This window comes from Grus americana, chromosome 2 (assembly GCF_028858705.1).
Source record: "Grus americana isolate bGruAme1 chromosome 2, bGruAme1.mat, whole genome shotgun sequence".
Taxonomy (NCBI): domain Eukaryota; kingdom Metazoa; phylum Chordata; class Aves; order Gruiformes; family Gruidae; genus Grus; species Grus americana.
Window position 1 is genome coordinate 24,330,513 of NC_072853.1, and position 16,774 is coordinate 24,347,286.

The window sequence follows — 16,774 nt, forward strand, 5'->3', positions numbered from 1 at the left end:
AGGAACTTTATAATTTGATAATCTTTACTCATTTTTTTAATTTGCTGCTCATTTGTTAACAGATATAAGCAATACCTACGTGCCTAAACATGTATTCCAAATTCATTAAATGTGGCCACCTCCATGCAATGAGCTTCATGCCCATCCTCAGCATATGGGATCTCGGCAACCAGTTACAATGCACCATTATAGATTCCTACAACAAAGTTACTCCCTGCCACGCTGACCATTGAACGGCTGCACAATGCATTGAGCCCACAAGCCCTGTTCCACAGCTGTCTGTCTACGCTGCATCTTTACAGTTTGTTGAAATATGAGTTGCAAGTATACCTGTTGTTCCCTGGGAGGATACCAAAGTATACAGGCAAGGAAGAAGCTCTAATAATGGAGCTAGATGACTGGAGGGAAAAAAAGACTATGGGGTTTACTGCATAGGTCGTTTACCCCACAAAACACATGAAAATATGATGAGCTGAAACAACATTACATACCCCAGTACAAAGATCATATATATATATATATATGTATCCATCTCTAAGTCTCAAGAGAAGACAGAGAAAAAGTGCAGGCACAAGAAAAAATACACAGCAAAGTGTCATTTGGCACACACAGCCTTTTATCCTGACATAATTTCAGTCAAACTAGTGATCATTTTCTCCACTGTTTAGGAATAACTCTCCTCTACCCAAATGCTTGACCACAATGCACAGCTGCTTTTCCTCAGTCAAGTATGGATAAGTAAATCTATTTCAGTTCTCTCATTTTCATCCTAACAGAATACTGCAGAGTCAATTCCTTCTCCGACACCTAATGCTCACCTAGTATTTCTTGCTGTCACAAATTATTTGCACCTGGTTTTCTCAGTCAACTCAAATCTTATACTCAGCCCAAATCTGGCAATATATTAAACTCACTCTCCTTGATCTGCTTTTTGTTCCATTGGTATCCCAAAAAAATCCCCACGCTACTGTTCATACCACCAAGTTTTCAATAAGGAACAATTCAGTCCCTGAAAAATTTGAGGTTTATAGGATCTATGCAACATTTTATTCTGTTTAGTGTTGTAGAAGTGTTCACTACTCACATTCACAAAGGCCTTTACTTTCATTTAGTTTTTTTGAAAGTAAGGATCACAACAGGGTCAGTGTACTTTACAAATATTAGAAAATTTCACAATATTCCTTTGGAATGGAAAGGTACTGTTATTATTGCCATTTTATACCTGGGAAACATGCTTCAAATGCTGGAATCACATCTGCCATGGATTTCATTTCATGAACAAAAAGAAAAAGAAGAAAACCTTTCATAATACAGAATCTCAAGGCAATCATTCAGAGGAGGCAGCACCAGAAACTGTCAAAACCACTCAGAAGCTCAGTAGCTTATACTGCTCATGATCCCAGATTCTCACATCTGCCCCAAGCTTCTTGTTCAGCATCTCCTAACATCATGGTGCAGACCCACCCCAGGTCCCTGCACCTCACCTCAGCCATCCAGCTTTTAATCTCTAGCCCACTGCTTGTATTTCTTTGCCCAGAGAGTGCTGGACCTCCTCAGCTTGAGCTTTTTCTGTTCTTCAAACCTCTCAGATCATTCTTTACTTAACCAGCTCTAGTATTTCCGCCTTAGATCATGAACCTCACAACTCCATCCAACTAAATTCCAGCTCTCCCTTGCATCCTGGCTTCCCGTCCTCTTTCACGCCTAAATCATTTTCACTTGTAGTTACATTAGCCAATTTTTTTCCACCACAAACCAAAAGCTTATTCTCAAGTCCCAGCCCCTCACAACTACAACTGCTGGTTCTGCCATAGGCTCTTGGCCAAACCCTTCTCACTTCTGTATCTCTCTGAAATACAGCCATCTCCTCCTTGGCACTACCAGTAGAGACATCCAAGGTCACAATTCAGGCAGCCCTCAACCCCTCAGAAGCAAAAGCCCTGTCCGGCCCTGAGCAGAAACATGGTCCAGTCTACATGCAGTACTAAGTGAATTTACATACCAAACTAAAGCTGGTATTTCTGGCCTGTAGTTTTACCTATGTTTTTGGAACGCTTTCAGCTTGACAGAATTTGAGCAGATTTTACTCAGTGAGCAAAATATATGTTCAAGACATATGTTCAAGACACAGGCTACCCTGCTTACATTCGGGTATACAAGAACAAACAAACTGCTGCTGGAATATTCTTAGACATGGATATGTAACTGATTTTATTATGTCAACGACATAAAATAAGTTCCACCCAAAAGACTAAGAAATAATGATAATTGAACAAAGTAAATTCTTTAAACTGAAAGGGTGGGGGCTGCTTACTAATAAATACTGGGTTAAACTGTTTAATGAATCTTTAGAATCCTTTCAAAGAGTTATAAAAATATAATCTATAAAGGAGGTCTGTACATTATTAAACTGTAAAGAATTTAGGCACAATTCCAGTGGAATTAGTCTTGGATGTCATGAAGTCTTACTCTTGGGAAAAAAATGTGGCTAATATAGCTCAGCATATAAATACATATCATTTATCATTGTACTTGATTACATATTTTTTTCTGAAAATAGTAGCACAAAGTTTCCTCAGAAAAGTTCAAATCTGTGGTTGGAAATTTGGATGACAAATGCACCATGAAGTGCTAAGAAAGTGGTCTTTTTTCCTTCTCAGACAAAGATATAATATGAAGTCAGAAGAAAAAAAAAACACTCACAAATTGATGGTATGGGTGACCCGGTTAATGTCGATTTGGCACTCCTGCTTAACTGCACTGAACAAGAGGTAAAAAATCATTAGATATTTTAAAGTTTTATTTATGCGTGCATGTGCACATACATGCACACACGCATGTGTACGTGTGCCTACATGTATACTAAATTCTATGCAGGAAAGAAGCATAAATGGTATGAAGGAAAACAGTTGATAATTGTTTTAGCCTGCGTGTGGCAAAATATTTTGCAGTGAAGGTAGACATAGACTTCTAAAACTGTTTCTACAGCTCTGGCTTGGCCACCAAACAATTGCCATCTGTTTTGTGGTCTGAAGAAGATAGCTCTGTCAAATAGATATGATCATATAATTAAGTACAATGACAATGTTTGAGCTCAGCGTAGTTGAACAAAAATTGCATAGGAAATTACAGATTTCCTCCTTGGTAGTTGTCATTACAACCTTAGTCTATGTTCTGCCCCTTCTGACAACTCTTGTGTACATCAGTGTGAAGTTACATAGTATTATTTCTTTTTTAGATGGCTACTTTATGAAAAAGTAGGAAGTCACATTCACAGTTGTGCAAAAAAAGAATGCAAATGAGATTTACAGACAGCAGTTGCAATTCAACCTTCCTGAGGACATATATTAGAAATAAGGATGACAAGAGACGTATTGCCACAGATTTTACTCATATCTGGACATAAGAATCTAAAATTCCATTCCAAATGCAGAAAAGACTGAGTTACTCGTAAGCAAATGCCTTTTGTTTTAGCCTTAATCTTCACTTAAACTATATTTCTGTTTGACCACCCATCTCACACTCTAACCAAAAGAAGCCAAACAAACAAAACCCACATACCTCTCCTAGCCAACTTCCATCCTCTTCCAGTTACAGCTGTTCATCGCAGTCTTCTCATTACCCAACTAATCTTTATCTCCAATCCTTAGACCTTTCCATCTGAAACTCACTGCCTACCAGTCCCAGCTGTTCACATATCAATTCATAAGATTTCTCTATTCTTTTAATGTCCTTCCTATATTCAAGTAGTCCTACTCACCTTAGTAGCTCCAGGAATCCAGCTGCAAAGTTTACTCTAAACACATCATAATTCTTTATGGCATGAAAACTTGGCCAAATTTGGGTGAACTTTGATGGAAACGAAAGAAAAGATATTCATGGTACAACGATAACCCTCTGTCTGAAAGCAAGGGTAATACATAGAAAAGTTCCTCACCCTTTCTCCAGCAAATTGTACAATTAAAACATTGGTTAGATGCAAGGAGTTCTTAAAATGCACGCTAATGATTTTTCTAAAACCTGTATGCTTTTTAAGTCTCAGGAGAAAATTAAGTTAATATTTTCAGAATATTCATTAAGTATTTCTAATCATACGTCTTGTGTAACCAACTCCACACTTCTTGTAAAGCAAACAGTTTTTAATATAAAAAAACCTATTTGAGCTGTAGAGAAAATACAGCAGAACTATTTACAGACATCTGATTTATTTGCCGAGTTCCACATAGCAGGAGCATGACAGAGAATTCTACATCTGACATGAGAGTGAAATGGTTATCTGTGCCAACCAACATTGAAGGCTATATTTTGGCAAAAAAATTTCCATTGCTGTCATTTTTCCAATAATTTATTTATTTATTTCTCTGAAACCAGAGAAGACAGCAATACAGGATTAAAAACAATGTATAAACTTCTTATGTAAATTAAAACTGTGTATTTCTTATACAGAACTAAATGAATTAATGTAATAGTTTACACAAAGTTTCAAGCTGTTGTATACTATAAACATAAGCATAGCTTAAGAGTGCCATATCACCCTCACATTTAATTCCATGAATTTTCTAGAAGTCTTCATGCTCTCGGCTGTGTGGTAAACCTATCTTCCTACTCCCCCCAGATCCAAATTCAACCTTTGAAAGATATCCAAAACTTATGTCTCGAGGAAATTAAAATTAAAACACAAATCTCTAAACAAGTTGCCTGTTTTGACAAGTAAGTTAATTGCTGCTCTACAAAAGCATAAAACCAAGAAAATTCAGAATTCAGAATGACAGTCCATCCTCCCTCTTCTCTTTTACTTAGTGCCTGATACATTATGAAAACTTCAGATTCAAGTTTGGATGTTCAAGATCATGACATTCCTAATTAAATTACTAAAAAAAGATAGTATGATGTATGTCAGTATGACTGCTTGACTCTTGAATGTTCTGTGCTTATATTTGACACAGAAGTACAAAAACAGGAAAGTATTTAAGTTCTAATGTCTACATAGAAATTTATTTCCCTTCAATTTTAATATAAACTAAGCACTGATATGCCTTTCTTATGTTGCTGCAAATTCCTAACAATTCATCTGACATAAAACCTCAACACTCAAATACGTGACTAGAAAAAAAAATAAAAACACAGTAGCAAAGTTGGTAGGTCCTAGCAAAGCCACATAAAATTGAGGCTGGAGTGAAAGGTTTACAGCTCAAAATGCATCAATGGCCACCCAGTACCTGTTGTAACCCTAGTGATATTTGGGAAGCAGCAGATTGAAAGCCATCACGCAAAGGTAAAGATAATTCACCCCTCATCAGTGTGATGCTCCTCAAAAGATCAGGTCACAGTAAATTACCATGAAAGATCATGTAGAAGAGGGAATATACATTATACAAAAATAAAAAGCAGAGCAAACTAGACAATATAAAAGGACAGAACTACTGAAAACACAGTGCAAAGTAGTACTTTGCTGTTTAGAACAAATGCTGCTATATCTATTCTCAGTAACAAGTTTCAAAGAAAGATGGAAAAAACATATCTTTGAAAACTTTGAAACTAGCAGCAGCCACACTTGAACTAAGTAACAGAGAAAAGTCAAAGTTGCCTAAGGACAGGTGCCTTGTTGCACAATATAGTAACAGATAAATCCCTACTGTGTCACAACTCCTAAAATGGTCTTTTTAGATAAAGTTTAACCTCAGTTTAGTCAGGACCCTCAGAATACTTTTCAGAACATGTGTTGGGTTTGCGTGGCAGGGTTTTGGTAGCGGGGGGGCTACAGGGGTGGCTTCTGTGAGAAGCTGCTAGAAGCTCCCCCTGTGTCTGACAGAGCCAATGCCAGCCGGCTCCAAGACGGGCCCGCCGCTGGCCAAGGCCAAGCCAATCAGCGCCTCTGTGATAACATATTTAAGAAGTAGAAAAACAGTTAGAGAGAGAGAGCTTTTGCAGCCGGAGAGAGGAGTGAGAAGATGTAAGAAACTCTGCAGACACCAAGGTCAGTGCAGATGGAGGGGGAGGAGGAGCTCCAGGCGCCGGAGCAGAGATCCCCCTGCAGCCCGTGGTGAAGGCCATGGTGAAGCAGGCTGTCCCCCTGCAGCCCATGGAGGAAGGATGAGGGGGTGTAGCGATTCCACCTGCAGCCCGTGGAGGACCCCACGCCGGAGCAGGTGGAGACACCTGAAGGAGGCTGCGGCCCGTGGGAAGCCCACGCTGGAGCAAGTTCCAGGCCGGACCGGTGGACCCGTGAAGAGGGGAGCCCACGCCAGGGCAGGTTTGCTGGCAGGACTTGTGACCCCGTGGGGGACCCCACGCTGGAGCAGTTTGCTCCTGAAGGTCTGCACCCCGTGAGAGGGACTCCATGCTGGAGCAGGGGAACGATGAGAGGAGTCCTCCCCCTGAGGATGAAGAAGCGGCAGAAACACCATGAGATGAACTGACCGTAACCCCCACTCCCCGTCCCCCTGTGCCGCTGAGGGGGGGGAAGGTTGAAGCCGGGAGTGAAGTTGAGCCTGGGAAGATGGGAGGGGTGGGGGGAAGTGTTTTAAGAGTTGATTTTATTTTCTCATTCCTCTACTCTGTTTTGCCTAGTAATAAATTAGATGAATTCCCTCTCTAAGTTTGGTCTGTTTTGCTCGTGACAACAATTAGTGAGTGATCTCTCCCTGTCCTTATCTCGACCTGCAAGCATTTCGTTATGCCTTTTCTCCCCTGTTTAGTGAATGAGGGGAGTGAGAGAGCGGCTCTGGTGGGCACCTGGCCCCAGTCAGGCTCAACCCACCACAGAACATAACATGAAAAAGATGTTAGAGCACTGCATACTCACCCAACACAATGAACCAGCTCTAACAAATTGCAGACTGACAAGGTCTTATCAACACTTATAAATATCTAAATGGCAGATGTCAAGAGGATGGGGTCAGGCTCTTTTCAGAGGTGCCCTGTGACAGCACAAGGGGCAACAGGCACAAACTGGAACATGGGAAGTTCCATCTCAATACAAGGAAAAAAAAAAATTCTTCACTTTGAGGGTGACAGAGCACTGGAAGAGGCTGCCCAGAGAGGTTGTGGAGCCTCCTTCTCTGGAGATATTCAAAACCCACCTGGACGTGATCCTGTGCAACCTGCTCGAGGTAACCTTGTTTTAGCGGGGGGGTTGGACTAGATGATCTCCAGAGGTCCCTTCCAACCCCTACCATTCTGGGATTCTGTGAGATATTTTGCAATGACTAGCCTTGGCCACTTACATTCGTAAAAAGCAAAGAAATTGTTTTTAACATTTCTCTTTTAAAAAAATAAATATTGTATTTACCTGTGATATTTCCCAACATATCTTTAGTGTGACAAATCAAATCTTCACTTTCCCCATCTTTGAAGTTGCCTATTTCTCCATAATAAAGAGCAATCCCAAGCTGCATTATACGTATAAACATAGGAAGCTGCTGATCCGAGATTGAAAGTTTCAAACTTTCAACTAATGTGTGAATCTGTAAGATGAAAGAAAACAAAAGCAAATAGCAAAGCCCTGTCATCATTAAAGCCAACTTTTAGACCACACAACACCATATTCATTTTGTATGTGTATTGTAATTTCTAAAAAACAAAAGCTGCAATGAAACACAAGACAAAGAGTTGTAAACAATGACTGTCAAAAACATACACGCTTTGGGTTGCTACACAAGAGATCTTCAGGTTAAAAAGTCAAATAGAATATATTTTGCATATATAGATCTTTTTTTTTTTTACAATTGTTGCTGAAGAAATTTCTAAAATATAAGTCACAGAAGTGCACCTGATTAAACTTTTATTTTCATTATAGAGTTTCATAAAAGCCTTTGCATGCTACAGAAAACCTAGGTATATTGGTTTTAATATACAAGGTCCATCGTTTTGACTCTTTCCCACTCCCAACATTGTTGTGAGTGGACAAGCAGCAGGAGGGGAAAAAGGATTCATTCCAGCTCAAGTGCAGAAAACCAGCTTCTCTGGATGTTCAAGTTCAAACATGCAATTAAGGAATTTTCTCTAAATGAAAGCAAGTTTTCCAAAGACTGTAATTACTAGGATGAAAATTTATCCTTCTTTAAATATTCTAGTTATTTTATTCAATACTTCAGAATATTTTTATGAGTATGTGAACATGCTATAAAGACAAAAACAGATTTGATAAGAAAGCTACCTTTCATTAAGAGCTGCATAAAATAAAATTATTGTAATAAAATTACTGTCTATAACATTAGACATATTTCTAGCTCCAGGTCCAGTTTCTAAATGTTGTGAGTGAAAATAATGGAAATGGAAAGTAACTACACATCAGTGTTGACTTTAACCCAGTTCAAGAAACATGAAAAATGGCTTTGTAAACAGTAATGTATATCTATGGGTAGGTAAAAATACAGTAGTAAAATAAATATTTGTATTAAAATATGCTAATATATTAATAAGACTTCACTAATAAATTTATAAGAGTAAATTTATTAATAAAGTCATAGCTTTAGTCATACAGAATGAATGACAACATAGTATCAGTCATTTATAGAGACTAGAGGAAAGATTTTAGGTATCAGAATTGTGCTATTATTTAAAATTCACTGAAAGAAAACAGCATGTAAAATCACAAGATACTTTTTGGAAATTAAAAATTAATCCTTCAATACCAATTTTTCAGGGCCAGTTGATTAACAGTTGTCAATAATAAATCTTTTTTGGGCAGATGAACAACAGGAAGGCTAAGGAGCAAATAACTGTCTTAAGATTTGGAAGAAAAGAAGAGATTATTTTGCCAGAAGCCTTTCTAAAAGTCACACAAGGAGCATATGTCATAGTGGAAGACAGGAACACTAGGTAGGATGGTAGGCAATAAACATAATTATATAGTGGCTTAATCGAAATTATGTTGCACTCTTGGACTTCTTGTATGGTACTACCCTCCCATCATGATCCTGCTCTTACATTGCCAGTGGAATTCATCTGCCCCTCAGTAAGCTGACTCATCTCACTAAAACCAGCAGAAAACTTATTTCTTCTTGTCCAGTTAGCTTTCTGTCAACTTCATGAGTTGACTTAGATGACTGACAGGTCAGACAAATGTCAGGGCTGCTGAGATCAGGGGGAGGCAGGATTGACACCCCCAATGCAAATCAGCTCATCTGGCTCATAGCCATCTCATCACATGATGACTTCAACAACAAAAGCAACAAAAAGCTTAAAACTCTAATAATTTTACATATATTTTACCACCTCCCCTCACATATACTATTGTCATTCTAAAATTTTAAATAGGAGCTTAGTGTTCCAAATTTAACAGCATACAAATGCATCTCCAAGTATTTCAAGAACTGTCCTCCTTTGAGAAGTCTCAACTCAAACTCATTAAGATTAGTTTGGCCAAAACTTCGCAAGAGACATAGTAGTCAAAATTATACAGGTTATAAAAATATTCTAGTCCCTACAGAGAAAGCAAAAGCACATATGCTAGTAGAAACTTGGAAGTCTGGGAAACTTTCACCGAAGACTGAAAACCAGATGTGCTTTACCAAGTGAACAACACAGAGTATGAAAGTTTTCATTATAAAGATCTTCACAGATTTGGAGGAAAACAGGGAGTGCTGCTGGCTTTCGTCTTTAGCTGGGAAATAAAACACCAGAACGCAAGCTGCTGGCATTCAGTATTCTACCCTTCAGATGCACTGAAGCTACAGTAATTTCATTTGCAGTGGAGACTTTTTTAAAAGTCTTAAGTGTCCTGGAATTCATTCCATTAATGACGTAGTTATATTTACTGATAACGGCTCATTTTACTTCAATTGTAAGAAAATACAGCTATTTCCATTCAACAGTTAAATATTTTAAAGACAGTCTTTTTAAATAACGGCATCCTGATGATGCATAGCACACAATCTCCATGCATACAACAAATCAGAAAGTGATCAAATGTAAAATTTGTGAGGGTGAACAAATCTGTAGATCTAATCATTGTGTAGTGGCATGGCAGTGAAATACTAGAAAAGATTTAAGATTTTAAAAAAATCATTACCTTTGGACCATTATTCTTTGGATCATAATACACAATCATTAATTCACTTAAATATTTACCTAACATCATATATCTAAATGTTTTGAATTAATTGAGCATACTTCTGAACATCTTCACGAACAGTGTTTTATGTTTAAAGATTGAAGAAAAAAGAGGAAAAAAGAACAAATTAAAAAAAGAAGAAAAAGAAAGCTATGTGCAACATAACAAAAAAAAATCAAAGCATATAGTGGGAAAAAAAAAAGATTAGACATCTTTGAACAAACTGAAATGTACCTTTAAAAAGGGCAGGGGCAATAAATGATCACCAACAAAGATAACCAGAAAAGTTTAATGCAAATTTAATTAAATTACTATCACCTCAGTGCATTCTGGTATGTGTTTTATTGTAGTCCAGTATCCACTAAAAATTTTAAGTAATAATATAATAATAATCATCATTTTTACAACAACAGTACCGTTTTAAACTATATGGAAGACTGTGTCAGCATTTCCATTAAAGTGTGCTGTCAGAGACGTGTAACTGGCCATAAACTTTTGCTCTGCAAACTTGGCATATAGGACTTCAGGAAAATACAGATTACTTCTCCAAAATTCACAGAACTATTTGGCTAATTTAAAAATCAGGCTTTTTAACATTAAGATTTACTGCCTATATGTAGTAATCATGCTATCACCACAGAACATAAAGACCATAACTGGTAAACTACAAGCCATCATATGATAATTCCTCATTATCACTGGAGTTCATACAGATTCTAAAGTTATGAGACGTGATTAAAGCTTCCAATCTCATTGAATATATAACTTCTTGTTTCTAAGACTCAAAATAAGCAAATTTCCCAAATCGTTACCAGTTACTCTGAGATTAAAAAAAAAAAAACAAAAAAACCCAACCCAAAAGAAACCCTTTTCTTTCTAATATGCAGAATTGGTCTTTATATATTTAATTATTGAATTAAGATCCGCACAGGAAAAAACAAAATTTCTGCAAACATATGTACTACCAGACATTTGTGTGCAGGTATCCAGCATTTTGTAACAATTCTTACCTGGATAAATACTTATCTGGACATTACCATATCCGCAAATCTCCAAATTTGCCCAAAATAATCAAAGGCATACAGCTGTACAGCACATACAAGAAATAGGGGCATTTGACAAATTGGCCATGATTACTAATTAACTCCCAACCTTAAGTTCACAGCAGCTTAGGACTTACTGAATCATATCATGAGTCAAAAAAATGCAGTATCCCAACTGAAAGAGTGACACTTCTAAATTACATTCTTGAGAAATGCCCATCAAAATTTATCTCAAAATTGACTATTTAGCAGTGCAGATGCCTGAAGATTATTTTTTTATTAGAACTTGGGAAAAGCCTGGTATAAAGTCCGTGTCTTAATTTAAAAGAATTCTCAAGCAATTAAATGGGCACCACTGGTATTTGTTAAGAGAGGGAGGGAAGGAGGACAAACCTTACATGTATGACTAGTCAGAGCATGGGGAAAAAAAAAAAATAGGAGTCAAAGGTAGTTTAGTGTCTCCAATCCAGTGTTTTGTTTCTGCACTGCAAAATGTAAAGATGTCACCTAACGTCAGATGTCCGTGAGTAATATCGTAACCCTGCTCAACAGAAACTGAGCTTGGCTTGCTAATCCATTTCACATGGTTCACTGCATAGTGTTAATACACTGAAGTTTCTTTTTATTTATGAGAGTTTGAGCTACATTTGAAACAATAACAGAGTAAAAAATCCCTTCCATCTTCTGCAAGCACCTTAAAGAATGCAGGTGGGGTTTTTTCCTTTAACAGATTATGTGCAGACTTTTTTTTTTTCCTTACAATTATTAATGTTTTCTTTTTTAAAACTTCAGGAAAAATAGAAAAGATTAGAGAGCATTACTTAACTTACATGCTGTTACTGTACCTAGACATCATTTTGTTCACCATATGAACCAAACACAATCAAAAAATTCCTTTAGCAAAACACAACAGCATTAGCTTTTCTTTTTACTTTAAATTTCAAAATACATTTTCAAAAAACCTCAAAACTTCACAAGTGAGTAACAAAAAAGATTATTGTGGATACCTACTTTAATAATAGATGGCATTTTGGAGTTGAGGTTATCATAAGTAAAATGCAGACGAGTCCTGAAGGAACATTTGTACAGCAGAGGTTCCTGGTAAAATTCAATTTTACCACTAGCATTTCTCTTATCAAGACACACTGTGCAGTCAGAAAAGTTGATCATCTTTCTCAGTACCAGATCGGTGGCTTTTAAAAGAAGTATATAGGTTAAAAAAAATATATAACATAAGAAAAATAAGTCATGCATACATGTTCTTATCTAGAAGAAAACAATGCAAGATAGTTGTGTGGTCATTATTTAAATAATCAGCACAGTACTTGCTTATGCGACTACAGAGAATAATTTAACGTGTTGCAAACATTTGTGCTGAATACTTAAAAAGTGAGGACAAATCAGCTACACCCAATTCAAATTTTCATCCTTTCACTATGCCTTAGATCTGTTTATAAAGTAAGAGCACTACTTCACGTGTAAGCATAAGACCAATGAACATTATTCTCATTATTCTCCCAGAAAGAATCTTGCATATTTTCCCCAAAAGTTTTCTTTTGAATCGTCCAAAGCAAACAAGAGCTATTATAGCAATTTTAATATGAAATATATTTTGTCATTTTGTCGTATTAGTTTGCAATAATTTTAGCTAGAACAAAGAAATGGGTCCAGTGATCAGGAAACCATTAATTAAATTTCCCCTTTTACCAGAGATGATCTGTGTGATCTTAAAATGTTCTTACTCTACCAAATGTCAGTAAGAACACCTAGACTTACAGATGAATGATGGTAATTCAAAGACTGAGACATTCAGATACTGAAGACCAAGATAAAAATCAGAAAGTTGGGGGTTTTTCCTGAAAACGTGAGGCAAAATGAAACATGCCTTGCAATTGGTATGCCAAGCTCACTGCAGTGCAGCACGTTTAGAGTTTTATGATCATCACAAACAATTGCAACAGAATGCCTTCAGATGCTACTGCTCCTTCACGAATATAGAAACAGATTGCCTAAGTGCTCATGGCCAGCAGCAAGCACAAAATGAAACACACTCACCAAAGGATGGCAAGCATGAGCAGAGAGGACTACAAAACGTGTTGTACCACTGCCTGTGATCGTACAAGAATGCAGTAAGAATCAATCTATATTATTATAATTGGTTCTTCAAAATGAAAAACGAGAAAAAAAGTTAAGAAATGAAAACAGGCGGAAAGTATCTTACTTCTGACATAAAGAGTCATTTTTATTAGACTTGCAAATTTCTATATTGAGTGCCTCCACTGTGATACCTAAAACCGAAAAATGTCTACTCACCAGAGATGTCCATAAATGCTCGATCCCAAAACTCATCCACTGTATAGCATTCTGCAGAAGTGATATTGACTGAGAGAACAATATCATCCTCCACATATTTTAATATGAGATTGTTGATCACAATGTTGACGTTGTTCACAACACGCCTAATCAAACTCTGAACATAACCTATAAAATAAAACAAATTCTTAGAAGTTAAGACAGATACAATGCCAAAGTCCTTTATTACTGAAGTCATTATTTCCAACTTGTATTGTTTTTAAAATCAAAATTGAAAGAAACCAAGTATCATTGTCCTTTATTTATCAAAAAAAATCATAGGACTTAAAACTCTTTAAAACAGCATTCAGCGCAGTTAATCGGTATCCTGGAAATGCAACAGAGAAACTATAAAAACAAAATTGTAAATACCAGGAATATAATATAGTGTAAGAGATTGATTTTTGGTGGCAAGAATCAACTTTCAAACTAATTAAGAAAACAGAAGACTCTGAATTATTGTAGACAAAGAATTTTCATGACAGTCACTTTTTTTAACTTTAAAGATATTTAGAAATAGGTTTGGGAAAGTGAACACCAATTGCTAGGTTACTTTTCAAGCATGCATATTATGCCTATTTGCCCCCTCATCTAGTTTTTTAAAAATTAACTAAATAGTAACATGTCTAGTACTTTTTTCATTCTAAAAGCTAATATATCCACATCATGCTCAGTAAGACTCCTGTGAGGTATAACAAAATCAATTTCTGTCAACAACCCAAATAGTAAGCACCTGCACTGAAGCCTGCTGGGAAGAAATCCATCTAAATTTTTGCAGACATAATGTGATTGGAAAAATGATCTCGTCTGTGAATTCCCAGTACGCAGTAAACACTCATATTTTACCAATATGGTAAAGAAATTAAGTACTACCCATATTCATGTCTTTTATTTATACCGAACGTAAATATGGAGCTAACTCATTTGTGCCAGGAAAAGTCTTAAAATTTCTATGTTTTAAAATTTATAACATTACTCACATTCTATCTAAAAAGGCATTTAATACATGCTATAGAGGTCTAGTTTGGTAACTATGCTGAAAAAAGCCAGTTAATGATACAACTTTAAATCCATAGGCTTCAGGAGTAGTTTTCTGAAACTTGCATTAAATAAGACTCATTTATATCAACAATTTTAATTCAAATAAAACTTCAAATGAACATCAAAACATTGTGAGATCAGTAGGAGCAGACTTGGGTTGCTACTTCCATTCTACTCTGCTTTTTCGAGCTATTCATCGTTTTCACACTCAAATATTACTTTTCACTTGGTCTTAAGAATTTTCTCACTGAATTCTTAAAATGGTAACATTTTTAAGTTATATGAATTCAGAAAACCTGATGTATTATTTCAGTAATTAAGGGGCATAAAAGACCCATATTCATCACTAGAGTGGTGTAAACTGACCTGCATATAAATAGAATCTGGCACAAAACATTTAGTTGCGTAAGTTCAGCACAGAAGTATTTTGTAGACTATGTAACTAGCAACTATAAAATCATAACCAGCAATTTAATTACAATTTTAAAGCAAGCTACTAATTTCATTGAAGAAATTGAGGCTGACTCCCCACAGGTACAAAAGTTTTTTTCAATATTTTGCTTTCAAGGGTATTTCAAAGTCAATCCAATTCAAAACAAAGTAATAAAAACATCAGTAAGTTCATGTACAATGCAGCTTTTTTTTTTAAAGGGTTTTGTTTTAAATACAAGTAGGAGTTGCTTCTTATTCCTGTAATTTTTTAAACATAACACTATGACCATCTTTGCGACTAAAATTCAGGTATTCTATGATGAAGTGACTAAAAACACTAGAAAATCTGTAGGGGTAAATTCTCTCCTGGGCTGCTACACAAAATCCACATGTATGCTTCTTCCACATTCTCCAGAACCCAGTAGGCTGCACTATGCAGTAAGATGTAACAAATGCAGTTTCAGATCCAACCCTCCAAAATACTGTAGCACTATAGTCCACAGAGTGGTTTATTGATTCAACAGAATTGATATCAGACTAGTCACATCTAAACATCTTAGGTTTAGCAGTGCTCTATTGTTACCAAAGCTACACTCTAGCTAAGCTCTGCCTAGCTCCATTTCCGAGAACACAGCCGAGCTAAAGGACAAATAAATCTCTCTACAAATTACAACAGTAGTCTGATACCTGTACCTTCCAAAGACTAAAACAAATCTGAAGTAGATGACTCAACATCTTATTAAAATGCAAGATGTGCAAATTAAAGCTTAGCAAAGGCATATTCTATACCACAGAGAATGAAATCTCCCTATAAGGAGGCCTCTACTCCTCATGGAGGCTGTTTACTGCATAGGACCTCTATATTAAACAGTGTCATTTATGCATCAAAAAAGAAAAACAAAATCAACTGCATTTAGAGAATTTCACCACATGGAGAGTAACTTACCAATAAGGTAAGCTTTTGACTAATGCTCTCTGAATCATCAGACTTCACTACCAACATACTCTACACAGTTAAAGGAGGAACTTGATGACAATGAAGGAGGTGATAGTGCCCTAGAGTTTCACAGAAGCACAAAATACATCTACAGAATCTATCAAATAGTAATATAAGAAGGCACCAGAGCTGATAATTTGCTACAGTATTGCAAATACAATACGTGCAAATCTTATGAGCACAGTAATCACTGAGGACCACAATATATTCATAAAAGAGGACACATAAACCGATTTTCGATGTGCATGTTGCATCTGGTCCTATGGAAACACATCTTTTGGGATCTTTAACTTCATCAGATGGCAATATTACAATAAACAGATCTCCAGCCTTTCACTAAGACTACATCTTTCTGGGAGGTCTGCAGATAACACTGACTGAAACGAATGTAAGGAACCAAAATCCTAAAACTGTCACTGAAGGCAAGGCATTCATCCAATTCTTCGGCAAGGTTTTGACTCCCATTGTTCACAGGTGAGACCCAAAGAACCGAAGGCCAAGGATCTGCCTGAGAGGAAGCGCTGTCCGTGGTAGGACACAGTGGATGCCAAGAATCCTGCAATTCCAAAGCTACTGGAATTTATGGGATTTCAGAGCTTTAAGAAAGCCTCCAGATCCGGCACCTCTGGCTTCCTCAGATCTCCTCCTCTAGCTTCCCATTCCGAAACAAAATAATACTCTGTAGTACATAACATTCCACACACTAAATTCAAATGTTCTCTTTTGATTCGTGGCAAATATAAACTTTCTGTTAACAAAAGACAGGAAAAAAGTCTAACACAAAACTGACATGTCTTTAACCCATCAGAAATTATATGCCCCAAGAAGGCAAATTGCAATTCATTCCAATAC

General features: G+C 36.6%; 1 protein-coding gene across 7 annotated transcripts in view; it reads right to left on the reverse strand.

Moving 5' to 3' along the window:
• VPS13B (vacuolar protein sorting 13 homolog B) overlaps positions 1-16,774 on the reverse strand; it is a 485,973-nt gene that overhangs the window by 421,007 nt on the left and 48,192 nt on the right. For all 7 annotated transcript variants that reach the window (XR_008575696.1, XM_054815083.1, XM_054815086.1 and 4 more), the window contains exons 5-7: positions 13,414-13,581; positions 12,112-12,293; positions 7,292-7,466 (exon numbers count right to left, since the gene is read on the reverse strand). Coding sequence is in view for 6 of the 7 variants with exons in the window: in XM_054815083.1 (XP_054671058.1) it covers positions 7,292-7,466; positions 12,112-12,293; positions 13,414-13,581 (525 nt within the window). In the remaining variant the exon portion in view is untranslated. The remainder of the gene's footprint in view (positions 1-7,291; positions 7,467-12,111; positions 12,294-13,413; positions 13,582-16,774) is intronic.